Here is a 27,981-nt window from a genome sequence, read left to right as displayed (position 1 = left end):
GGGGCTCAAGATGGTTTGCTTGTGGACTAGGAACACCTTCAAGACTTTGGAGCTTATGAATCTCATCTTATCTCTGAAAGGAAAAATATAAGAACTTAATGGTGACAGACAGTTTTGTCTTGTCTTGTGAATGTATCCAATGAGAAACCAAAAAAAAAATTCTGTGGTTGCAAAGTGAGAAATATTTGTATATGGCTTGTTTTTATTTTTGCTTATTTTGCACCAGGATACATTTAGAGCATAGTAGAATCCTGACAGCAAGAGGGTTCTGACTTCAGCAGAAGCTCCATATTAACATCCTCAGGGAGACCTGTAGCTTGAGAGAGCCGTTTAATGGCAAATTACCAAACACATTTGGGACACAGAACCATGAGGAGAAGTTTCAATGCAACCTACATATGGCTTTCCTGGTGCATGCATCATGCCACAGGTTTTATATTGTATCTGCTTATGTTTGAGTAGGAGTCACGTTTACCTATTGATTTGTCCTTCAGTCTCAGAAGAGATAGTAGATATGGTGACTCATAGCCATAATAACTTCTGGCTGAAAGCCTGGTTGATATAGTATATCTTTGTCCTCAGTTCAGAAGAGCTCAAATAGGAACAAGTGATGTCACATTTCACAAGTTTTCTGCCAATGATTTCAATGAAGGAATAGGTACCTGCTAAGAAGTCACAGTGTCTAGGAAATACACAAGATAGGGATCTGATGGAAACCCATCCCCTACCAAGTAGTTGAAAGACTGAGATATCTAGCAGTCTAAAACACAGCCTCAAACAACATTTGGTATTTCACAAAGATTGTTAATACTTCACAACCATTTCTTGCCCGTTAAAGAGTTCATTGGACTACTCAAGCCATGTGGGCTCTAAGAAGTGCCCACTCAGTAGTTGATAAGAAGGAGAAAATTTAGATAAGGAAGAGATTGTAGTGGGACTTGTCAGAGAGTCAGGAAAGTCAGCCTAATCTATTCCAGTTTGAGAGGGTCTTCTGATACAGAGGGTCTTTTGACCTAACATGCTACCAGTAGCAGTCCCTAAAGGAATAGAAGCTATCTCTAGTATCTAGATCATCCAAAAGCTCAAAAATGCAACAAAATTGACAACATATCAACAAAGAAGTGTCAAGATGACTTTAGGTGCTTAAGGTATAATATGTGAAGCAGCTACACACATAGACAATGCCCACTGTTGGAATTCATGCATCACAGTGATTCATGTATACCCTGGATGTGTTGCATATCACCTAAATATTTTGTATACATCAAATTTCTTTGCTATATATGCCAATGCTATGTGTATACGAATTAGGTTTCTACATGTGACTTATAAATGTGCTAAGGCTTCACAAATATTGTCACACGATTCTAATAATAGTAGGTGTTATTATGTCTATTTTATAGTTGAAGAAACTGAGGCAAACAGAGGAATGATTTGCCCAGGGTCCACAGGTACCATCTGAGGTCACACTTAAACTCAAGTCTTCCTGACTCCAGGGCAAGTTCTCTACCTAGCTGCTACCTAGCTGCCTTTCATGACATTAGTATATCTGGTCCATTGTATACAATGTTGTTACATGTTTCATGTTCTATTAATTTCTGTGCTAAGTACTATGGGTACAAAGAAAGACAAAAGTCAGTCCCTATTCTCCAGAAACTCATTGTCTAATGGGGAAACAACATACAGATATCTATGTACAAACAAGATATAGCCAGGAAAAAGTGGTGGAAAGCACTAAGATGAAGGAGGATTAGAGAAGACTTTTTGCAGTGGGTAAGACTCTAGCCGAGATGTGACAGACACCTGGCAAGCTAAGAAGCAGAGAATCATCCAGCAACTTGACAAGCAAACAAACCCCATTTATTCTAGAACGTGTCATGTGTTCAGCATGAATTTAGCTCAATTTAGCTATACTCATTGCTTAGTGATGATGATGATGATGAAGATGAAGATGATGATGATGACAGCTGACATTTACATAGGGACAGGCATCTTGGTTAAGTGGCTAAAGAACCAGCTTTTTCAGGTGCTTCTGACCTATATTGGCTAGGACTCTAGGTAAGGCTCTTTTCCACTTGGTGCCTTAGGCCAAGGGTAGGGAACCTGTGGCTTCAAGGCCACATGTGGCCTTCGATTCAGCACTTGAGGACCTAGAGGGTCACATGTGGCTACAGGTTCCTCATCCCTGCCCTATGCAAACACAAAGACTATAGGATACAGAACAGTTGCAGATGTGCATTGGTTGGGGAATTTTTCTCAATGGGAGTTGCTTCTACCAATGAAGTCCTAGACCTGCACTAATATATGTCATCATTAATTTAACCCCCTGGTAATTCTAATAAAAGTCACTGGATCTACTAGTGGTTTCTCAATGCACTAACAATTCTTTCTGCCTGTGAAAAAGTGAAAAGAACGAAAGTCTTTTTAAGCTCTACATTTTAATGAGCCCATTAAGAAGCAAAGTCAGGCATTCCATTAGGCAAAATAACAGAAAACTGAGGCTCAAAGCTGTGAATTGCTTAGTTTACCTGCAGTGAATGTTATGCTTAAGAATGAATTGAAGCCAGTGATAGCCAGAATATCGTCAAAGCTGCTGGCAGCGATCAACAAAGTGGGGATCCCTTTTTTGACGCCATATCCTTGCTCTTGCAGCATCAGCATAGCCGGGACGACAACAGCAGGAGAAACCGCACCTAGGACAAAGCTTAAAAAAGAAAAGCTTTAAAAAGTTTTTAAAAGCTTAAATAAGACAGAACACTGACACTAACTACCTGAGTGATGGTAGGCATGAAATTGATGCACAAAGAAAACTCTGACAAACCATAATTACATACAGTTTTGAGGTGGATGGATGCAATTTACCCTTCAGTCATTATATATGATATGCCATATTTGATGAATGGTCCAGGGATTGCTTGGTAGTTAATCATTTTTTTAAAAGTGACAAAAGCAAATATAAGAACATGACAAGGAACCATATTTTAAAAGATATTTGCACATTGTACATGGAATATCTAGGCATATAATGACATTTAATCCAAATTTCTGACAGCTACATTATGGCTTAGCTAGGGCCGGAAGGAAATCATAACTTTGTATCTAATATTATTTCTAAGAGAAAATGTACTCCAATGAATTACAAATGAACTTTTGGAAAGACAAACAGTTGTAAATGGGGAATTGCTTAAATACAGATATAACCATACCCCTAAAAGTGCTTTGTGTTTACTTCATTCGTCTCTTCCACCTATTAAAATCCTACTCATGTTCATGTTTTTAAGGCACAGCTCGGGTCTGACTTCTTCCATTCCAGAACTAGCCCAGACCACAATGATCTCATCCCTTCCTAAACTACTTAGCGATACAGTCATTATACTTATATGTTATAGTGTGATAGCTATACTACATGATTTAATAGGATTCTCCTTGAGTCCTGTGTTTCCTATGTGCTATTCTGGTAGTTAAATTACAAATTCCTTGAACTTCACTGACAAGGCCATTCTGGGCACATAAGTGTATCAATAGTAGTAGAAACAATACACATTTTTTAGGTGATTGAGAAGTGTTTGAATACAAATGGAATTCCTTTGGTCAAATAGTATGGTATTTTTCATTACTCCTAGTTCATTCAGTACACTGCCTCTTCATCCTTCAGCCTAGGGGTGGGGAACCTGCGGTCTCGAGGTCACATGTGACCTCGAGACTGCAGGGTTTGGGTTCAGTCAATGGGCTGCACTTAAGGACCTAGAGGATCAAACATGGCCTCGAGGCTGCAGGTTCCCCACCCATGGACTCACTAAAATTTATTTTGCGTTGATGGGAGAGAAGGATGAACATGAATCATTCAATATTTAGGCACCTGACTAGCCCCTTAGGGTGTAGAGGAATTAGAGGCTATGAATTCTAGGTATTAAAAAAAACCCTGTGTGATGAACCTAGCTTTATGCCCAGTCATCAGCTCATTTGGTTTTGGTTTGTATGCCCCTAAAACCAAGCACAGTGCCTTGACTATAGTAGGTGCTTAAAACACTGAATTTCTAAAGTCATCCATGGTAAAAAGACAAAAGCTGTTGAAGGGCAATACTAAATATCATATACATTTTCAAACATGTATTTATAAATAGCATGATTATTAAACTGAATAGATATATCCATCATTTTTTAACCCACGAGCCTGGCCTTGCTTATTTTCACAAGAAAAATGAGAACAAATTACCCTAATAGAAATCCCCATAGCCATGGAAACTTCATAATAAAGTGAGAAAAAATAGCCGCTGAGCATGCCTCTATACAACATGGACCAATGGATAGTCTTAAACAAACTCCCTTTAATTTCTCCAGTGCCTGAAACACAGAAACAGTCATACACAGATGATTATTAAGTGACACCAAAAAATTGAAAAAAATTTCAATCTCAAGATTTTTAAAGTGGTTTTTATAGAGGGTTGGGAGGAATTATAACTATTATATTATTATAATATATTATGACTATCATATATATATATATATATATATATATATATTCTCCTTTGGCTTACTCCCCTCAAAGATTTGACTATATATAGCTTTATATTTAAAGAATTATTTATTTTATTCTTACTACCCAAGACAAGCAAAAGTGGTTGAGGAATCATGACTACTGTCCTAAGTTTGCTGCCTAAACACATACCGTGGTCTCTCCCATCTTTAAAAACCTTCTCCTAACCCTGCCATCCCTTCACACTGTCTTCCTATGTTTCCTTCCTTTTCACAGTCAAATTCCTTGGAAAATCTATCTGCCTACCTTGCTTCTCTTTTTACTTTCTCATTTTTCAATCCCATTTGAATCTGAATTTAAATCTACATTCTGATGCTTACTACTCATGTGACTTTGTGCAAATCGCTTAGCTTACTTGGGCCTCAATTTCCTCGTAGATTAAATTAAACGCCTGAACTGGATGGCCTTTGAGTTTCCTTCCAGTTGTAAATCTTTTATCTGATGAGCCCAACACTCAGCTGAAACTGCTCTCTTCAAAGTTCACAATGATCTTTCTCTGCCAAAGCCAATGGTCTTTTCTCAGTGTTCACCTTCTGGACCTTTCTGCATCATTTGACAAGACTGATTACTTCCCCTCCCCTTCCTCTGGATATTCTCTTTCCTCTGGTTTGTAGTGACTGTGGTTGCTTGGCTCTTGTATTACCTGTCTGGATACTTAATCCTTTAAAGCACAGTTCAAACGATGCCTTCTAGAGGAGCCTTGACTTGATTCCCCAATCTTCAATGGCTAATGACTTGTATTTTGTATCTGTTTTTTCATGTTCTCCTTGTTTTCCCTGAAAAGATGTCAGCTCACTGTTTTTCATTTTTATCTTCCCAGTTCCTAGCAAAGTATCTGTCATGTAGCAGGTGCTACTTAGTGTTTACAGGCTGCTTGACAGACAAGCTCTCTTAGGAAAGAGAGTGCTACCACTTAAAAACCGCTTTGTGAAACATTTACTGTTGGTCCAACTTTATTATTTTAGCTAGAAGACATTATAAGGCAGAAGAAAATGATCATTAAGAAAATGGTACAATTTGAAGGATCATATGTTGTCATGACTGATAACCAAGAGAAACTTTAGAGGCCATAGAATCCAGGTCTGTTATTTTACAGATGAGGAAACTGAGTTACAGGGAAGTTAAATGACTTGCCCTGGGTTACACAGCTAGTCAACATCAGAGGCAGGATCTGAAACCTTGCTGTCTTTAAATACACTACCTGGAGCTGCCTCTCATCACTGAATGTATTACTTGATATGGCTCAAACATTTTTTTGTTTCCTGCTTGGTACATATTAGTACCTAGAGTAGTGTAGTACTAGAATAGTAGGTTTCACCTTCCAATCTCCCTAATAATCAGGGCTTTCTTTCTCCTCAAATTATTATGGTTATTATACACAACGCACAGGTAAGGGAGGTGAGAGTTCCACTATATTCCCTGTTCAGGTTCTGTCTGAAGTATTGCAATCAGTGCAGAGGGTCCCATTGGAGGAGAGAAACTGACAAGAAACAACCCAACCAAAGGAGACTGTCTAGGATGGTGAGGGAACACAAAACCAGGTCATATAAGAATTGGTTTAACTTGGAGAGAAGAATGGATGCAAAGGGAAGAGGGGAGCAGGATTATTGACTTCCACACTTTGTAGGATCATCAAATGGAAGAGGAATTACATTTATTCTTTGTGCTGTTAAAATCAAATAAGGACCTCCAGGTGGAAAGAGTAAGGCAGCAGACTGTGGCTCCATATAATGACTGGTGGGGTAGAGATAGAGACAGGATCTTCAGTTTCATCAGTATTGGCACTGTCAGATAAGGAAACTCCTTCTATCAATATAGTCAGCACCTGCTCTGCACTTTAGAGACTTAGAGAAGAATGTAAAGAACTGAGAGGTTAAGTGATTTATCCCAGGTCTCATAACTATTATGTGTCAAAGGAGGGGACAAAGAGGCTAGATCACTGTACCATACTGGTTCGCCATATAGCTTTCTTTCTATAAAAATTAAAGCTGATTCTGTCTTTCTCAATATATACATATATATGTATACATATCTATCTATCTATCTATCTTTCTATCTATCTATGTGTATATCTACATCTTTCTCTCCTCTGTCTCTGTAGATATAGTTCTCCTTCTGTCTTCATATTTCTTTTCTCTCTCTCCTCTCTCTATGTATAACTAAATATATATTTTATGTATTTGATTTGATATATATTATATTGATATATAATATATCTATATATTTGTATATCTATATTTATCTATCTATATAATTTCTCTATATTTCTCTATATAACTTTCTCTTATCTCTTTATATAATTTATATATATTTTATGTTTATATATATACATATACATTAATTAAAGCTCTTCAAAAATGGAATGGACTGATTCAAGAAATAATGAGTTCCCTAAAACTGATTATGTTCAGGTTGTGTTTTATTCATTCTTCGTTATCAAAGAGGACCATGACATCAGAGAAATAGTGACATGACTTATACTTGACTTTGTTTTGAGTGAAGGAGGGCTGTGCAGGTCACCAACCTCACTTTCTCCTCCTGAGCCATCTGGATCCAGTGATCAGATATTCATCAGGATGACTGGAGATAGCTCAGGATGTCTGATGGAGTGAAAGAAAATGGGGAAAGAGTAAGATCTTCATGGGTACCAGGCATATCTGTTTTGGTGGGCAAATGTACATCTAGGGATAGTCCTGCAGCAATAGCCGCTAACAGTGTCACCAGGCGACTAAAAACCCATGTGGGTGATTGTAGGACAACTGTCCGAGGAATGCTCCCCATCCCTTGTTTGGTAAAGGGATACAACTTGTGTTTCAAAAAAGTGATCAAGCAGAATTTAGAAGACCATCCTCTAAAAGTCCTGTAAATGTCCTTTGCCACTTTAAGGAGATATGGTTTTTCTACAAAATTCTTTGACTTTAACTTAACTTTGATTCTAGACTCTAAATAACTATAAGACAAATTCTCTCTCTTTCACTTTTCTGTAATTCTCAAAAGTTATGATCTACCTGTGGATCAAGCCCAAGCCCAGCTCGTACCAAGATAATGGTAAGGGCAGTATTTCTCAAATAAGATGACCAGACTTGACTAATCTGAGCATAATCACGGATGATTGGAGTATTTCTGACGACGAAACCAGCAAGCAGCATCCCTGGGAACAACAAAGAGAAAACAAGAAGTGTTTTGATTTTTGAATTTTTTTTCTAATAGAAAATACAAGGATCATTTTCCCTCTAAACAGAAAATATATATCATTATTTCAGAAAGAGTCACATTGCATATGAGTAGGATTTTTATGTGAAGTTCTTTATAAACCATGAACATTGATTATCATTAATCCTAAGCAGCAAGATTCTAGGGAATAGTGGCGCACCTTGGAATCAGGAAGACCAGAGTTTACTTGTTTCTGACATATGCTAACCAGTGACAAAGGGAGATGCCAAGTTGCAAAGGAACTGTTGATGTGCATCAGATTAGGGAGTTTCCACCCTTATAAAACTACAGGTTGAGCCAAAAAGTCGAAACGCTTTATTGTTACTAGTATTAGTGAGAGGTTAGGAGGAATGAGAGGGGTAAGCCCCTTGATAGTTATTTGGTAAAAAGAGCAGTATAAGACTAAGAGGTAAATACAGTAAGGAACCAGAGAAAAGATTCTGCCAGTGGGCACACATTTAAGATGATAATATTGCAGACTTAGAGTTAGAAGGAAGCTCAGATGCCCCTGAGACAGACTCCCTCTTTAGGCAGATGAGGAAATGGAGGTAATGAGAAGTTGAGTGACTTGTCCAGGGTCCTCCCACAGATAGTAAAAATAATATTTGAACTCAGGATCTCCCTCCTCCGGAGGTTCCTAGGTGCTACAACAGGGATGGGGGTCAGTGAAACGGTTGATATTCAGTTGCTCTCTGGTTGGGTTTGGCCTAATATTTCATGTGACTTTTGTAGCTTCATGCGTAGTCCTTGAAACAGATGCAAGAAGGAAAAAAATGCCATAAATTATACTGATTAAACATCTAAAATGAGATTACAGTGATATTAAGATGCAGAGATATACAAAGGCATTCCAGACAGCAATGAGAAAAAGGTTGTCCTAGGAATATAATAACCCTGGGGGAGGGGGAGGGTGATCGTCCATTTTTTTTAGTCATATCACTAGTAAGTTCTGGTTCCTATTGAAGGGCAGTTTGACCATTCTTAATTTATAGGGAAGGGAATAAAAATAATAGGAGAAGCACTTCCTAATTCCTGAAAACACCATATGAATGCTAGCTCCTATGATTTTATTACATAGATGGCAGACCGTTGCCATAGTGGTTCAAGAGTGGAGCATGGGAAATGAAGAGATGTATTCAGGTGGTCTGAACTAAAGAACTTTGACAGGCCTTGAAAATTCCCAAATTCTTCCCAGCAATGGGATTTACTTTCCACAGATGTGCATGTTTGTAGATTTCCTTCTGCTCAGAACAGAAAAATGGTTTTGTGTAAGGCAAATAACAGCATCGTCAGAAGGCTAAGAAGTTGAGTTGGGCAGATGGGGCAGAAGAGAAATGGAGCCCAGAGGCAAAGTGCAGAGATAAGGACAAGAAGGATGAAGATGTGTTTTGTAAAGCCAGAAAGGACAAAACAGGTAGAGACTAGGCCTAGAGGGAAGTGGCTTACAGTTAAATACAGGAAGGCACCGGCCATCTTAGGGACACAGGTAGAAGTGGGAACCCCACCAAAGGAGATTAACAGGATCACAGATCAAAGCTATCAAGATGCAAACAGACCAAGACAAAAAGGAACTAAAGCAAGAACACAGAAAACAAGGATAGCTAAGGAGCATTAATAGGAGAAAGATAGACAGAGATATGAAAGAAAGTTCTACAAACAGTGTACACAAAAAGGAGTGTTTTATATTATACAAACTCAAGTTCAAATGACATAGATATCACATACCTGCATTTTAGCAAGGTATCTGGCAAAAGAATATTGGGCAATTGTTTTGAACAATATTTGAAAGATGATATAATTTTTGGATGCTGATATAAGTAGGAAGATTCAGAAATGGTTGAATGACCATATCTGAAGAGTGATTAATGGATGGAAGTCAACTTTAAAGGACATGCTCCCAGGGAAAAATATACTTGGCTTAGTTCCATCTCACATTTTTATCCATAACTTGAAGGCATATTTTTCAGACTTTAATGAGAGAAAGGAAAGTTAGGAGGGATAGCTAAAACTGTCAATGACAAAATGGGATCCTAAAAGATTTTGATAGGCAGGAAAGCTGGGTCAAATCAAATAAGATGAGATTTAGTTGGGATCATCTAAACTATGGCTCCAAAAACCAACCAAACAAGTGTAGAGTGGGAAAGACATGGTTAGACACAATATAGGATGTAAAAAAGATGCAGTTGGCTAACTTTCCTGGTTTATAAGTTAATATGTGGTTATTGATTTACTCCTAGGATGCATTAATGAAATCATCAAAGTAATTGATTGCCTTTACTTGATTAGATCACATCTGTAACATTTACTTCTGGGTTCTACATTTTAAAAACATTTTATTGGTTTTTTTCTACTATCGTAGTCATTTCTGGAAATATTATCATCCCTCTCTCTCTCCCCTCAATCCCAGCCCAGTATTGAGTCTTTCTTGATACCCAAGAGAAACAGTTAAGTATTGTAACAACACCTTTCTTCCCAGAGTAACTTGTTCAGTTATTTTTTGTACTAGTAGTTTTCTCCTTTGACAAAAGGACAGGGGACAGAGCCAAGATGGTGGAGTAGAAAGATGCACGTACGCGAGCTCTTACCCCACAGCCTAGAAAATACCTGTAAAGAAGAACTCTCAACAAATTCTAGAGCAGCAGAAGCCACACAACAATGGAGTGGAGATTTCTAGCCCAGAGTGACCTGAAAGACTGACAGGAAAGGTCTGTTGCACTGGACATGGAGCAGAGCCCAGCTCTACCTTGGTCACACGGCACTGAAAGGAGCAGATCTGGCAGGCTTCAGGGACAGAATCTCCAGTGGCAGAGCAGATCCCTCAACCCACAGGTGCCAAAGGTCAATGAGAGGGTCTTTTTGGTGGCCAAGAAGGGAGCAGGGTGTCCCCATAACTCCAGCCTCCTTGGGTGGCAGCAGTGGAGGCAGCAGCAGGACAGGGCTCCCAAAGCAGGCAGTAGCCCACATCTATTGTTGAAGGTCTCCTCATAAATCCTCTGAGGGAACTGAGCCCTGTGTGGTGGCCCTGCCCACACCTGAGCAGCTGATCTTAATCTCACACTGAATAGCAGCCCTGCCCCCACCTAAAACCCCTGAGGCTTTGGAGCAGCTCATCTGAATCTCAGCCCCCAGTGCTAGCTTGGCAGAACTGGAGGCCAGGTGGTTGTGGAGAGGAAACTCAGAAGCCAAGTAACTGGCTGGGAAAATGCCCAAAAAAGGGAAAAAAAATAAGACCATAGAAGGTTACTTTTTTGGGGAACAGATGTCTCCCCCCATCCTTTCTGATGAGGAAGAACAAGGCATACTGCCAGAGGGAGTCAAGGCTTCTGCCTCCAAAGGGAACTTAAACTGGGCTCAGGCAATAGAAGACCTTAAAAAACAAGTTAGCAGCTTACCCAAGGAGAACCAAAAAAATGTTGAGGAAAATAACAGCTTTAAAAAGAGGCTAACTCAACTGGAAAAAGAGGTCCAAAAAGCCAATGAGGAGAAGGGGGCTTTAAAAAGCAGAATTAGCCAAATGGAGGAGAAGGTTCAAAAGCTCACTGAACAAAATTGTTCATTGAAAGAGAGAATTGAGTTCAGGGAAATCAATGACTATGAGTTAAACCAAGCAGTTAGTAGACAAAAAGACAGAGGTATAGTTTATTATTTTTTTTCTGGGGTAATTATTTGGTTAAAAAATTTTTTCAGAGTCCAAATTCCACTTAGTGATGCATTTATATTTATAGTTTCATTCATCTTATTGTGGTCATTTTTTAATATTATTCTTCTAGTTTGGCTTATTTCATTCTGCTCTAGTTCATACAAGCATTCCCATGTTTTCATTCTCCCACCCACTGAATAAACAGGCAATATGATATATGCCATGCAAATATTCTCTTTCTAAAACAAATGACAGTTTTGTCACATTGAAGAAAGATTGGCTTTATATGCTGGACCTTAGAGGGCAGAATTTAAGTCAAGAGATGGGAGTGACAGGAAGGTATATTTTGAACTTGATGTAAGAATTTTTTTTTTAACGAAGGGCTGGTCTCGTAGATAATTTTCAAGTTTCCTTCCAACTGTGATTCTGAGATTATTCACAAAATAGTCATGAACACTTTGCTAAACTTATTGGCTACAATCAGTCACTTCTGCACTCAAAAGATGGTTGTGGATGTGCATATTGATCAATCAATCAGTAGACAAGTATTATTTTGTATTTATAATGTTTCAGGAACCATGTTAAGGACTGGGGATACAAAAAAACCCCAAAAAATTCCTCTCAGGGAGCTTGCAAGGAAATACATTTCTAACAAGAAGCATTATCAGAATGAAATGAGAGGATTTGGAGATAATAAGGTAGCTCCTTATGGGGAAAAATGAGCTGTCACTGGAAGTCTTGAAGTTGAAGATAGATGATCTATTGTCAACCAGGGATTAAATCTTCAGTTCTAACATTCTGTGATTTTATTACCATTAGCAAAAATCAGAGGCATTAATGGTATGATAGTTAGAGAGCCAGGAAGACTTGGGTTCAAGTTCTACTTCTGATACGTACTGGCTATTTGACAGTGGGTGAGGCATTTAAACCCTCAGTGCTTTAGATGACTAAGCTGCAGGGAAAGTGCTGATCTACTATTGGCAGAGGGAGTTTCCTCACTTGGCAGTTTTCAATATCAAAGATACCATGGGGGCCAATTTCCTATCTCTATCCCTTGGTAAAAATCACTGAGGAATAACAGGGGGAAGGCATTTTTAAATGTTCATTTATTAATTTCCTTTTTGTAATGAATTCAAGACTGATTGATTCAATTTGTCTATATATCTTGAATGAGTTTTTTTAAATTTAAAAATATGGAGAAAGCATTAACAGTTTTTCTGAAATAGGAAAAAATCTTCAAAATATGCTGACATATCAGGATTATCCAAAAATTTTAATTCATGTAAAAGTCAACCTTTTACAATCTGTTTCTGCAAAGTTTGGCATTAAAATCTCATGTTGCTTGAGATGAACAAAAACTATATGCAAAATTTTATGAAAAGAAGTAATTTTAATAGAATTTTAAGACAACAGAGGGAGCTTAGAGGTTATTGAGTTCAGCCTTTTTATATGAAGAAGGAATTCCTTCTGTAATACCTCTAAAGGCATCTAACACTTAACAGACACTTAACAAACGATCAAACAATTGGAAGGAAACCCACTGTATGAGAAGGAACCTGTTTCATGAATAGTGGGTTCTACTGCCTCTAAAAAAGCTTGTACTTATAATGAATTGAAATTTGCCTTCTTGTAACCTCCCTCTATTCATCATAATTCTGTCTCTGGAGCAACACAAAATAGGTCTATTCTCTCTTAAATAGGACCACACTTTATATATATAAGCTAAAAAGTCCTTTCTAAACCTTCTCAACAACCGGATACATATCTCCAAGTCCTTCACTTTAACACATAGGACACAGTTTTCAAAATCTAGCCAATTTGTATGGTTCCCTTACAAAGACAGTCTTGTCTGACATTATTCTTAAAATGATAATTTGCAGAGCTGAGCACAGTAACTTAGGTGTAGTCTGACCAGTGAGAGTATTACCTGATAGCTTTATCTCTTCATGAAATTTAAATTTTAGCAATTTATTTTTAGATTTGATCTTGAACTTCACGGCCAACTAAAATATCCAGGTCTTTTTCACATGAATTGCTGCTGATACAGATCTAATTTAGTCATGTACTTGAATGCTGATTTTTTTTCTTAAATTTTCTTAAATTTCACCTGGTTTTGAAGCAGTTTCTGTCATTCAATAATTTAATTATTATGCCCAGCTTTGGGTTATCTAAAAATCACAAACCTGTTATGCCTTTATCCAAATCAATGATAAAATGTTGAGCATATCAGATCTAAGGAGACAGCTGGTGGGGCTCACCATAAATGACCTACCTCCAAGTTGACAAGAATCCGTTAATCAACATTGTGGGGATAGAGCTGATCAGCCAGCTGGGTTCACCTGACTGTACTAGCCTCCAGCCCAGACTTCATCTTCTCCACAAAGCCATAATAAGGGACTTTTGTCATATGTCCTGAAATTTATACAGTATGTCTATGGCATTCTCATCTACTAGTCTTGTTATCTTAAAAATGGAAATGAGGTTAGTTTGACAGGAATTGTATTGTCTCTATAGAATTACTACTTTCTATTTTGAAGTACCCACAAACCACTTGTTAAATAATCCACACTAAACATTTTTCCCCCTCAGGGATCCATGTTAAGCTTACTCATTTAAAGTGTCTGGAATCTATAATTCCCTCCCCCCTTTTGAAAATCACGACATTTGTCTGCTTCTGGTCTTTAGATTCCTAGCCTGTTCCCTATCAATTATCCTCCATGATGACTTCCTGAACATGATTTTGTGATTATATATTTTAAGTTTTCATTGCCAAAGGATGTAGTCTTACATATACCTGAACCTAGAACTAATTAAAAGCATCTGGCTGGTGCTTTCTACTATCTTCTCATCTCTCATGGATTTTTTTTAAGACAATATTTTCTTTACCCATTCCAGTTTGAATATTGCGTGTGTATGTGTGTGTTCTTCCTTTGTTGCTGAAGACCATGCATCAGAGAAATGATGACATGACTTGCACTTGACTTTGTTTTGAGTGAGGGAGGGCTGTGTAGGTCACCAGCCTCACTTCTCCTCCAGAGCCAATGACCAGATATTCATCAGAATGACTGGAGATAACCCAGGATGAGGCAATTGGGGTTAAGTGACTTGCCCAAGGTCACACAGCTAGTGAGTATCTGAGGTGAGATTTGAACTCAGGTTCTCCTGACTCCTGCACTGGTGCTCTATCCACTGCACCACCTAGCTGCCCCCAGTTTGAACATTATGGTTCAGGACAAATACAAAAAAAAATTGGAATCAAATCATTGTGCCTTTTTTTAATGGTTGTTTGAACATTATGGTTCAGGACAAAGACAAAAATTGGAATCAAATCATTGTGCCTTTTAAAAATTGTTCTAATTATATTTTCCACAAGATTTAGATTATACTGGCTTTTAGCCTGATACTATGACAATTCTGTGCCACTTAAAAAAAAAATTGTCCTGGGTTATGTACCCTTCACACCATCTTCTGTAAGTCCTTCCTGTGTGGCTACAGGTTTTCTTCTCCTTCTTCATTAGGATGATTTATGATTTATGTTTAGTTAGAACATCATATTTCAGAGGCTATCTTCACTCAGCCTTATTTCTTTTTATTTTCTTTTTTGACATCTGCTTTTCCGAAGTCTTTAGGAATGGAGATTTTATATGGTAACTAGTTAAGCTTATTGTTATCAGAATACAAAAGGATGGCCCATTATCCTGTGAGAAAGGAATATTAATAGCTGCCACTGACAGACTTGAAAAGCTCCCTACCATCTCAGACACATTGGAGATGCCAGGATTTGACATACAAAAGCAGAGAGAAGCAAAGTTTCCCTCCTGATGTTTTTGGAAGGCTACTGCCTTTCTTCCTCTTTTCTAAGTAGGGCAAAGAAAGGATAAGACTGTATGCTGTGAGACTTCCCTGCTAGAAGCAATGTGGCTGAGAGGCTGCAACGCTGATATTCCTGGGTGGTTTTCCCTTTGCATTTGCACTGACTTTGCCTCGTGTAATGGGTCTGCCCAGTGTCAGGGCATTCTACCAAATGACTTTAGGGAAATGCAAAGGAACATGAGTGCAAGAAATCTGTTTCACAAGGACAGGGAAATATGTCTTCCCAATAATACTTTTGGAAACATTCCTTCTCCTTAGGATATGGCAAAGTCAAAGGTCACTCAAGTCTCACACATGTGAAGAATTCCTTTTTTCGGATCAGACTCCTGTGATTTCATTGGCACATTCCTCTATGAGGAAACTCCCTCCACCAACACATATCAATATTTGCATTGCAACTTACAGTCTTCAGAGAGTTGCCTGGGACACTGAGTAGTTAAGTGTGACTTGCCAAAGGTCAGTGCTGTCAGCACAGATTTGAACCCAGGACTTCCTAACTCTGAGACTAGATCTCATTCCAATCCAACATGCTTGCTTCTCTATGAATAATTGATTATAATAACTATATTGTCTTTCAAAACTGTACATTAAGTATTGCCACTAATAGTATCCAGCAATCTTTTTTCACACTTCAAGATACCAGCCTCTTTGTACATTTATTTCCGTGACATTGTACTTGTTAATTTGTACGTTGACTTCATGATACTGCTTAATTCTTGGTGGGTATTTGACTATTGTAGGGACTCAGTTTTGTCACTTGCAGATAAAAAATGGTATACAACAGGGCAGAGTATTCTGATTAGGCTGGAAGACAGTTGTCATGAAAATATCTAGTTGGATTAGCTACCCTATTTGTCTATACGTAAGAATTGCAGTAACCACCTACTGTGATAAATGCTGGGCTCTGATCACAAGAATAAAAAAATATAGTCATCTTCCAGGACTTTTCTGCTTTTTCATAAAGCTTATTTCAACAATGAAAGGCAATATTATTGTATTAAAAATAAGAAATGAGAGCAAGATAGAATATTCCAGAAAAATGGATAAGTAGAAGATATATATATAGTGACATACAAATTGTTATTTGCAAATATTCTTTGAAAAAGATGCATATATTTAGACTAACGTTTTACATCATGTATCTTAGAGGATATTCCAACTCAATGACAGACTTAAAAATAAAAAAAAACTTTTAAAATGTGGAATAAAAATTAAATAATGTGTTTATCTCAATTATGGAAAGGTGATTTTAAAAAAGAATTGAGATAAAAGGAATTCTTAGGCAACAACATAGATGTTCTTAAAATAAAAAATGAGTTCCACAAATATAAGATTATTTATGATTAAAATAATTATAAAGTTATCAAATTTGGAAAAAATATTTATCATTAATATGACAAATAAAAATTTCATGAACATCCTGTCAAAAAAGCCCATTGTTTTGGGACTCTTTCTTCACTGATGGAAATGAATGCCCTGTCCTGTGCGAGTGGGGAACTGGCATTGACAAGAGATCTCCAGTCTTCTTAAGTCCTCTTTGAGACTCTTCAAACCTCAAGTCATCTTTAAGCTTTTTAAAGAGTATCTGCTTTCCAGTTCCGAGAGGGAAGATGGATGAAACCAATCTCACTTCAAGTTGCTACATGTCTGTAAAGACATGAGAGGAGTGGGTAGTCTCCATCACATCTTTATCCCCCAGCTTGCTACAGTAAAGACTTTGGGGAGTTTCCTCTTGGGTGAGATTCAGGATCCTGTCTCTAGGTTGAGCTAAGTTATCTCACTCCCAATGGGAGAATTCCTTTACTCTGTTATTTTCTGGTATATAATAGATTCTCCTATGTATGCCTGTTCTGATTTCTATTTGGCTATGAGTTGGATAAATGAATTTCCTTGCTATTTTTTCTCTATGTGTATTTGTTATGGGATTGGTGTTAAGTGGGGAAGAGGTCAAGTTTTGTATGTAGAGCTTGGGGTTCCCTTCCTTCAATAATGACAGAGGAATCAAGAGTTAGATGGAACCCAATCATATTCCTTAAACAAATAATATTTAGAGGAGCAGATTCTTCTAGCCTAATATCCCTTCTCTCTGAGGAGAGCAGATTGACCTCTGGCCCCAACCTCCTACTTTCTTGGCAGGAATGAAAGTCTCCCTTGGAGGTGAGAGGAGAAGATGCAAAAAGATGTCTAATTCTCTTTGAGTCATACACAAGGGTCCCTCTATTACACATGGGGCCCTGCCTTTTTAAAAATTACACGTACATCTAAAATACATTTAAAATGGTTTGATAATTGCAATAGTAAACTCTCGCTGCAAAATAGATAAATGGTCAGAGGATATGAATGGACAAATTTCAAGAGATGAAAACATAAATCATTAAAAATCACTTGAAACAAAACCCAACCAACCTCAATAATTTTCAAAAAAAGATGTAAATTAAAACAACTTTGAGTTATATCTCATCAAACTGGCAAAACCAAGTAAGAGTAGCTGAATTCCACACTGGTAGGAATTTTAAATTTGTGCAGTCTGGCTGTGCACAGCAAAAACTATTGAAAAAATCATAGCCTTTAACACAATAATTTTAATTGTTAGCAAAGTGTTATCAAACCCAATCTGTTCAAAAATTTTCATAATTGTATAAAATTGACAGCAATCTAAATATTCTACACTAGGAGAAGAATCAAATCGTGGCACAAGAATATAAGAGAATCCTATGATGTCACAAAATCAACAAATATTAGGAAAACAAAGAAATCTGGAAAGACAGTTTGTGAAACAATTCAAAGTGAAAAAAAAAAAGCAAAACAAGAACCAGAGGAAGACTATATATGGGTAAGGGAGAATTTTTTATATATATATCCTTATAATATTCCTTCTAATACCCATATGTATATATATGTATATGTACATATTTAATACATGCCAAATCCTCCTGTAGTATATTCATAAGCTCCTTGAAGGCAGGGCCTATTCCATTTTTCATTTCCCTAGCACTTAGTATGGTGTCTGCTACATAGTCAGGCAGTTAATAAAATGCTTGCTGATTGATTTCCCAGTCAAATGAATATAAAAACAAGGAGTCCTGATGGGAATTTGAAGAAGAGTGACTCAAAATTATTATCCTTTATGTGTGGAAACGAATTTAAGTGTAAATAGTTACTGTGACGTATAAAAACTTCAGGAGACAGAGTATCTGGATAATTAATCATCTCATTAATAATGCTAGCATATTATTAATAAAAGGATGGTTATTTGGTTGTCTCTCAGACCAAAAGACCCCTCATAGAATTCACTCATCACTTATGTGCCCTTGGAAGAATGGGTATTCCTGAGGGTGGAAATCAACTCTGATTGGTTAACAATGAGTGAATGAATGAATATTATAATGAGAGTCAGGAGCATATGTCTGATCACTAAGTTTTGGCCAAAGAGAATTATCTATACTTATATCACCTATCTGACAAAAGGGATAATCCACATTTTCCCAGATCTGTCTCATTTAACTTTACCTTTTGAACAGATCTGGGTTCTCCCTCTCACTATCAGCCCTACAGTTCAAAAGGGAGCCTGAGTAACCTACAGGGGGTGATTTCTGAATGATAAAGTAAGAAAAGGGGAAAAAACCTTGGTCCTAATTCAATTATTAGTTATTAAATACAGGAGAGAAATAATCTTTTCTCTCATTACTAAACAAATTTATTTGGTTGTATTAAAGGTAAATAATAAGTTTTTAACAAAACTTTGAATTTTTTAAAGAAAAAATATATACATATTGCCTATGGGTATGCAAAGAAAGTAAGACAGTTATCACTGCAGTGAAAGGTTTTTCAGTGTTAACTTACCACTACAACTACACCAAATGTTCAAAACTTATGCACAGTGAAATAAAAGGATATATGTATATATACATGTGTATGTATATAACTATAGAGAAATGTATCCTCACTTAACTGTAGCCTTCTTGGGGGAGGAGGGGAAAGAATAAAGGAAAAAAATGCACAGCAGAAATTAAAAGAAAACTTACAAGGAAGCAAAGATACACAGCTCTCAACATAACATATGTATTTATTTTATTATGTATTACATATGTATTATACATATCATTATGTATAATATATACCATTGAATAGTATTTGTCATACAAGCTTTCTTGAAATAAAAATTTGTTGTTACATATTTGTAATCCTCTCATGTTAAGTTCCAATATTTAAGTTTTTAAAAAAAAGAATACCTGAGTAATATTATGCTTACCAAGAAGAGGTGGTAGTGGAGGCACTGAAGGGATCTTAATGAATTGTATAAGTCTACCACCCAAAAGGGCAAAATTGAAAATTACTAACATTCCAAATAGGCTTCCACCAGGATAAACTTCTTTGCCCACATAGGACCAGATTACAATCCAAAGGAATGCCAAGAGGACAACTGAAATAAGTCAGGAAAATAGGTATTAGAGATATATAATTCATACAGACAATCATCCTTATAATATCCATATTTATGAACAAGTCTCATTCTGTATTCCAGCTATACAGCCCATATTGACCCTACTTTACTTCTATGGAGGGAGTTATTTCTTTTTGAGTGAGTACATGCTTTCACATGATGCATAATTCTTGTGTCCAGTGCTTTAACAAAGATGTTCTTCCTTTGGCATTTGATTCAATATTTATTTTTTTCAATTACATGTAAAAATAATTTTTAACTTCCATTTGCTAAAATCTGGAGTTCGAAATTCTCTCCTTCCACCCCCGCCCCCATCATCTCACACATCCTTGAGAAAGCAAAGCAATTTGATATATGTGTGACCCTGAACAAGTCACTCAACCCTGTTTGCCTTAGTTCTTCATCTGTTAAATTAGCTGGAGAAGAAAATGGCAGACCAATCTAGTATCTTTGCCAAGAAAAGCTCAAATGGGATCACAAGGAGTCAGACACGACTGTACAACAGCAAATCATCCTTTATGTCTAAATCATGTGCCCATTTTGATTTTATCTTGGTATATGGTGTGAGTTTCTGCCAAATTGCTTTCCAGTTTTCCCAGCAATTTTTATCCAGTAAAGAGTTTTTGTGACAGAAGCTTGGATCATTGCGTTTATCAAACACTAGATTACTATGGTCATTAACTGTTGTGTAGTATTGAGTACCTAATCTATTCCACTGATCTACCACTCTATTTCTTTATTTTTTTTAATTTTTTTAAATTTATTTTTATTTTTATTTTTTAATGTTTAACAATCACTGCCATACAATTGCGATTTTATCCCCCCCCACCTACCCCCCACTACCCCCCTCCCTCCCCATGACCGCATACAATTCTGTATAGATTCTACATATACTTTCCTATTGAGTATATTTTCACTATAGTCATGCTATGTAGTCAGACTAAGATAAATGAAAGAAATCATATAACAAATCAGAACATGATACACAAACACATACACATACACAAACATGATCTGCTACATTATGTGAGTGACTTCCATATTTCTCTCTCTGAGTGTACCACTCTATTTCTTAGCCAGTACCTGATTTCCTTTGGCATTTAAAATAACAGACATTTGGATATTGAATGTTCTTAAAATGTATTTTAAAATAAATTTTGGTGATAATGTTGTTCATTGTATTTTTTCTTTTGAAGAATGTAGCAATTGGAGGACTATTGTTAGAGAATTCCTACTGTGCTCAGACATCTCTTCTTGTTCCTCACCACACTAATTCTCCTCCGTGTTTATACTTTAACCATCATTACTGAAATGAGGGTGGGGAGAAGCTAAAAAGTGTCTTGGGCATATTCAGAGCCATTTCCTCTGTCAACTATTCACTTTGTACTAAGATTATAACATTAGAATTCAGAATAGGCTTGAAGTATCCTGAGAGTCTCACTAAGGAGTTCATTTCCACTTTGGGTTCAAAACATTACAATGGCTGATGGGGGCGCACTTCCCTAAAGTCCCTCACAATTTTTCTAACCCTAGGTCACTATTGTGTTTGGCACCTCTTAGAGTCAAATCAATCCAAGACAGTGGTTCCTTTTAAATGGTTTGCAAACCCTTTGGGGGTTTACATCAGTGGTTCAAGGGGCTCACATTAAAAATTCCGGTATGGTATCTAAAGCTGAAAATAACTGCCTAATTATGTGACAAATATGTTTTCCCATTGTAACAGCAAGCATGTGCATATTTGAAGAACTTTAGGTTTGTTTCTGTGGCCATTCAAAACTTTCCTGATGTTGTACACACAACGATTTTAGTGTTTGTACAGTAATTACAACAGACTGACTGCTTCTAACGAAATTCACTGTGTTCTTGCCATTTTTTGACCAGTCATCAAACTACTTCTAAACCACAATAAAGGTTTGACATTGGAACACTAACTGATTCCCAGCAGATGGACAGATGAGTGAACAAACCTTCATTTGTGCACAGTACAATGCACCAGAGTAGCTTTCTCCTTCCCCTTGGTTACCCTGTAATTGTAACTCATCAGCTGGGTAAACATATGATCAAGGAGAGGTTTGCATTCTTTCAGCGCAGATTTTGGGATGTTTGAAAATCATGATAGTGTGGTATGTATGTTAGATGTCATCTCAAAACCATCATGGACTAATGCAAACTTTCTGCAGACATAAGCCTCCTATTGCCTCTCATTGTGGTATTAAGGTTGTTTTCCATTTCAAATTTATCCTCTGTATATATTCTCTTTGTATATTATCCTCTCTCTCTCTCTCTCTCTCTCTCTCTCTCTCTCTCTCTCTCTCTCTCTCTCTCTCTCTCTCTCTCTCTCTCTCTCTCTCCTCTCTCTCCTCTCTCTCTCTCCTCTCTCTCTCTCTCTCTCTCTCTCTCCTCTCTCTCTCCTCTCTCTCCTCTCTCTCTCTCTCTCTCTCTCCACATATCTATATGTATATATTTGGAAATCTGGTGGATTTCCAAATGAATTGATTGGCAATATTGCTTGATTGTAGAGTTTTTGTGAGCGTGTGAGAAGAGAAGAAAGACAAGGCTGAAGAGGTTTCTCCCTTACTAATGTTAGTATATAAACATTATTTAAAAATGAAACTATATAGGAAATTGAACCTTAAGTGTACTTATTATTTATTATTTAACATAGTACTAGTCCCTAGTCAGATGAAAAGTAAATCTCTTATACTGTAACTAGCTATTAATTTTCTTCAATTAAAAAGCTATACATTTTTTAAAAATCCGTTTCTCAGCAAGAAAGCTTGCAAAATTCTACCACTTTCTACCACATATTTGTGTGTAACTTTTTCACTTTATTCCTATTTTAAGTTAAAAAACCAGGAATGAACTCGATGTAGAACAAAATTTGTGTATTTTTCTGTTTAGGTAAGAGTTCAACATCAAAATTAGTTTACATACGATTACTATATTATGTCAAACAACTTCAAAACTGTAACTTATTTCATTTAAAGTGTTTCAATTAGATTTGTAAAATAAAAAGCTTTAATTTGAAGTCTTCTGAATAATCATAAAAAATATATGGTCTTGCTGGATTACTTATTTTGATTCTTATGAAGTATCATTCCATATACATATTCCTAATTATTTCATAATTCGATTTTTATATTATGCCTAGGATTTTCATATTTATAGATAAAATATTTTATAATTACATGGTGTAAAACTTAATTTGGCACTTTTTAAGGCAATAGTTACCATTGTAGTTGTTGTAAGCACTCAGTGAACAAATTTATGGGCAACTAAGTGATGCAGTGGATAGAGTACAGGGTTTGAAGTCAGGAAAACTCATCTTCCTGAGTTTAAATCTGGCCTCAGATAATTATTATTTGGGTGACAATATGTCAATTGACTCTTTTGCCTCAGTTTCCTCATGTGCAAAATGGCTATAGAAGACAATGGCAAATTACTCCAGTATCTTTGCAAACCCCCCCCCCCAAAACTCAACATGGGGTCATGAATAGTCAGATATCACTGAAATAAACAACCACAAAAGAATAAATCCAAAATTGGAACAACATGTTAAGTAAATATACCAAATATGTTCACAACACATTTTTTCTTGTTAAAAGGGGTTCTGGGACAAAATAAAAACATTGGGAACCATTGATCTACGATCATAGATACAGAAGGATTCCACTGAAGTTTATACTTCAGTATATTCAGTGTGTAAAGGCTTCATGGAGAAACAATTTATACTGGATAAATTTCCATAAGTATAAAAGAAACGTAAATAGTACCCAAGAGAGATCAGAAAAGTATAACTGAAGGTAGAAGGAAAGAAGTCAGTAAGAAAAGGGATGTTACAAGAGAAAAGGAAGTATTTGGTTTAAACTGTATATAGCTCTGCTTTCTACCTCATGGAGAGGAGATAAATGCAGATTATTTATCAGTGACACCTAAAGTTAATTCTACAAAAGTAATTGCTCTTGTTTTATCTTTTTTTTTAAGTTTTAATTTTTTCATTAAAAATTTTGTCACTCCCCTCATTACAAAAAAAGGGGAAAAAAGCAAAACCCTTATAACAACTATGTAAAACCAAAACGAATTTCTGCTTTGGTCATGTCTAAAAAATAGGTCTCTCAAACTATATCCTGAATCCAACACTTCTTTGTTATGAGGTGGATTGCATGTTTCACCATGGATCCTTTGGAATCGTGGTTTGCCAACTGCACTGATTAGACTTCTGAAGTCTTTCAGAGTTTGTCTTTATAATGCGAAGAAATTTTCTGGTTCTTCTTAACTTCACTCTGCATCATCAATTCCTACAAGTCTTCTCAAGTTTCTCTGAAAGCCTCCTTTTCATCATTCTCATAATTTGTTCACTATTACCGAACTTATGGGCATTCCCTCAGTTTCCAGTTTTTTGCTACCACGCAAAGAGATATTATAAATATTTGCACATTAGTCCTTTTTCTTTAATCTCTTTGAGCCTATAGTAGTATAATAAGATTTTGATTCTCCAAGGGAGGCTAAGAATTTTCAAATACTCAAGTTTTGGATGAATGTTATGGCTAATTCAAAACAGATTCTTCTGTAACAAAAAATTACGGACCATCTCAAAACATTAGCTAAAAATCCCCTTATCATGCAACAGCCTAACTTGCTTTATACAAATCAGTCATAATCTGCATACAAAAAAAATTGAAAACATTCAATTTGCTTGAACAAAAACTGAGCGCCTTCTATATGCAAGGTCCTATGTTAGTTGCTGGTGATACAAACCTAAAAACAAAACAGTTCCTACTTTCAAGATACTGGCACTTCCACTCTACAGAGAGATGAGAAATGGAAGGTAAGGTAGACTAGGAAGTTCCAGTACCATTTGATGTGAAATTCTAGGATGTGGGCCATTGTTAATTCCTGATAAAAACTGAAGAATTCTTTTGGAGGCAACTGATGAGACATAGGGAACTTCTAACGACTGGCTGACTGAGCATCAACCATGTCCTCTATAAAACCAAGCTCCACTCATTCTGGGGAGGATCTCAACTCTCAGGGGCTCATTCTCTGAGTTTTGCCTTGTTTCTTGTTCTAAAGTGCAGCAAAGGGTCATGAGAGAAAATTTCTACACCCTTTCTCTTAACCTTCAGAGAAAGCATTGGAGTAGCTTGTGTCAGTGGAAGACATGTACTTAGATATGACCTGGAGGGTGGGACTCAGAGATACTATTCCTGAACCCTATCCCTCTATAAAGAAGTGAGATGATTCAGGATTCTTTAGGGAGTAGAATCTGGCAATGTTGCCTTTTAGAAGAAAAAGCAGATATCCTTTTGAGCACCAGCTTTGAGAGCTGCCTTGTAGATGAGTCGAAATTTGAGAATTTTGGAGATCAAAGATCTGGGCACAGAGATTTTGAGAGAGATTGCCTGATGTGGCTTGTTCTTTGAAGAAAGGGAAGGATAGTCCTAGAGCAGACCTGCACAGCTTGGCAGTGGGTTCAGGCAACAATAGGTTAGACTAGAGACAGAGTAAATGTAGTTGGTTGCCTTGGGTCATGTGACAAACAGGAAAGTACATGCTTACATTTGTCATGGGCTACCCAAAATCCTTTGGCGGGCTGCTAGGCTCTATGTTGTGCTGGCCAGTCCTAGAGAGTCTAATGAGAAGGGTGAGTTTCTGCAAACACCACAAAGTATGTTACTTTCTAAACCATCAGGTGATGCTATAAGTCTCAGGGAGATGGTGTATGCTTTGAGAAAGGGACTCATTGTTATGATAGAGGCTTGCTCTGGTAGTACCCTAGGTCAATTCCTTTTGTGGAGGTTGGGAAAGAGAAACTGATGCCTGATTTGAGGGTCTTAAGATTCTTTATCTGTTCATTGGCTCTTGCAAGTTTTTAGTGACTTCAGTATCCTCTATGGGACTTTTCATATCCAACAACTCTATCACATGTGGAATGCTTGGGTAGGATTTGGGTGTTCTGACAGTCACATTTCTGACCCTCTTAGTTATGAGACAACTTTATTGTGGAGACTTTTCTAGATCAATCCATCTGAGGACAATGAACCGAAGAAAGAGAAATTGAACCTCCTTGGTTTCCTTGAATTAAATCTCAACTAAAATCCCATCTTCTAGAGGAAGCCTTCCCCAGATTCCTCTTCATTCTGGTGCCTTACCTATTCATCATGAGTATAGTTTGTTTTTCTGTTGTCCTTTGAGTCTTTTTGTATCCCCAGAGCTTAGCATAGTGTCTGGCACATAGTAGGCACTTCTCAAGTGTTTCTTGATTGATTGTTTGAATTGATTCTTGAGGTAAAGTCTTTAGAATGGGGTAGAGTGTGTGTGCAAGCTCATCACTCTTAGGGGCAAGGGATAAAGGGATAACCAATACTGGAGTATTTTAAGAGAGAGAGGGTACTAATATCTGTCATTCTTAAGACATTTTTAGTTGTGTTCAAGTTTTCCTGACTCAATTTGGGGTTTTCTTGGCAAAGATGTTGGAATGGTTTGCCATTTCCTTCTCCAGCTCATTTTACAGATGAAGAAACTGAGCCAAACAACGATAAATGACTTGCCCAGTGTGAAATCTGAAGCCTTCCTGACTCCAGGCCCAGCATTCTATCCACTGTGCCACCAAGTTGCCCTTAACATGGCACTAACATTTGGTGGTATCTCAAAAGACTTTGTATAGGAGGTAACACCTCTGTAGAAGTATATTCCAGGTTTATGTGGAAGAGTCCGTTTAAAATCATAGAGGCAGGACTTCCAGTTAAGAAAGTGATGTAAAAGGTTGCAGAAGAGCCTTGATCTCACCCAAATACTCCAGCAAAGATCTAAAAGAGGCACCAGATCAAATCACATTCAAGAAATCCAAAAAGAAACAAGACTTTCTCCCAGCCTTGCATGCAAAGAAGTCAGAAACTTGCAGGCATTGGGAAAGGAATCCCTTCAGGGGAACCAGCATAACAGAAGAAAAATCTTCCAGAGCTCTGTCTAGGATCACTCTACCAGGCCCTGAAGCCTGCAGTATTCTGAGTCTGATGCTCAAGTTTCGCTAGAAGGTCATAGTGCTCTGGACCAAGTGGAGGACCATAAGAGCCAGCAAAGACTACAAGAACTTAGAGGGAGGACAGCTCAGGGACCATACTCTGGATAATGAAGAAAGATCATTATAGAGGAGATTTTGGTTAGAAGTGAACTGACCGGAGCTGTGTCATTGAAATAGTAATTCAGTATCTTTCTGAAGGACATTTCAGAGAGGTAGAGATATAAATTAGGAAGCTATTGCAGTAGTCTAGGTAGGAGATTCTAGGTTTTGAACTTGGATGGTGGCAGTGTGTAAACTAAGTGAGAGAAGAGGATAGACTGATAGCTATTGTAGAAGTAATGAAGTAATGTAGAAGTAATGAGATATTCTAATAAATTTCTAATAAATTCTAATAAAATTCTATGCTGAGTTGTCTTAGGAGTAAGCAGAGGTAAGCTGGTATGCAATCATTTATATAATCATAGCTAGTATAGGCATATTGTTTTATATAATTGAGACACTGACACATGAGTTGGGTTGTTGAACTATACAAATCCAACAAGGCAACAGTTGGAGATGGGGGGTGGTATGAGGGAGGATGATATTAGGAAGTAAGAGTGCAAATGTAGCAAGAGGTGTTTTGTGTGTGTGGATCACAGAGAGGTAAGAATAGACATTTCTAACTTCTCCTTTCCACCCTTCTCTTAGGAAAACTTTTGATTTCCTCAGATGGGAAATGGGAGGCAGGGGCCAGAGGATGGCCACTCTGCTCTCCTTAGAGAGAGGGGGCAAGAATTATACCTATCTGCTCCCTTAAATATTATTAGTCTACAGGATGTGATTTTTAGGTTCAAGCTTAACTTTTGATCATTATTTGTTAAAAGGGAAGAAAAACTCAAAACTTTATATTCAAGATTTGACTCTCCTCTGCATACACACAGCAAATAAACCTGTTTGCCCAAGTTGATTTTTTAAAAAACAGAAATCAGAGAAAGTATACAGGGAAGAATAGATTCCAGACAATATGGAGTAAAAGAGGTCTCCTGTTTGGGGGTGAAATAAGGTACAGCTCAACCAAGACAGAGAATTCCAGATGTCACCCAAAGGGAAATTTCCTTGAAGTCTCTGGTGTCACAAGCTGGGGATAGGGAAATGACAGAGAATGCCCATTACTCTCATGTTGGCTTCTCCCCAGTCTCTTCCTGAGACAGAGACCTGAGGAGAGTTGCATCATATATCTTTACTCTCAAAACTGGAAGCCAGAAGAGCAA

At 37.2% G+C, this 27,981-nt stretch overlaps 1 protein-coding gene across 9 annotated transcripts in view; it reads right to left on the bottom strand.

Annotated features, from left to right (window-relative positions):
* The window catches only part of SLC9B1 (solute carrier family 9 member B1), an 80,518-nt gene that overhangs the window by 29,466 nt on the left and 23,071 nt on the right, over positions 1 to 27,981 (bottom strand). For 6 of the 9 annotated variants that reach the window (XM_072624251.1, XM_072624253.1, XM_072624258.1 and 3 more), the window contains 4 exons: positions 19,516 to 19,686; positions 7,546 to 7,688; positions 4,217 to 4,344; positions 2,529 to 2,704 (listed from right to left, as the gene is read on the bottom strand). In XM_072624251.1, the coding sequence (XP_072480352.1) occupies positions 2,529 to 2,704; positions 4,217 to 4,344; positions 7,546 to 7,688; positions 19,516 to 19,686 (618 nt within the window). The remainder of the gene's footprint in view (positions 1 to 2,528; positions 2,705 to 4,216; positions 4,345 to 7,545; positions 7,689 to 19,515; positions 19,687 to 27,981) is intronic. The other 3 variants (XM_072624256.1, XM_072624254.1, XM_072624255.1) reach the window with 1 other exon arrangement.

The sequence above is a fragment of the Notamacropus eugenii genome, chromosome 7 (genome assembly GCF_028372415.1).
Source record: "Notamacropus eugenii isolate mMacEug1 chromosome 7, mMacEug1.pri_v2, whole genome shotgun sequence".
Lineage (NCBI taxonomy): Eukaryota > Metazoa > Chordata > Mammalia > Diprotodontia > Macropodidae > Notamacropus > Notamacropus eugenii.
The sequence above is the reverse complement of the archived record's forward strand: the minus strand, read 5'-3'. Positions and strand labels throughout refer to the sequence as shown.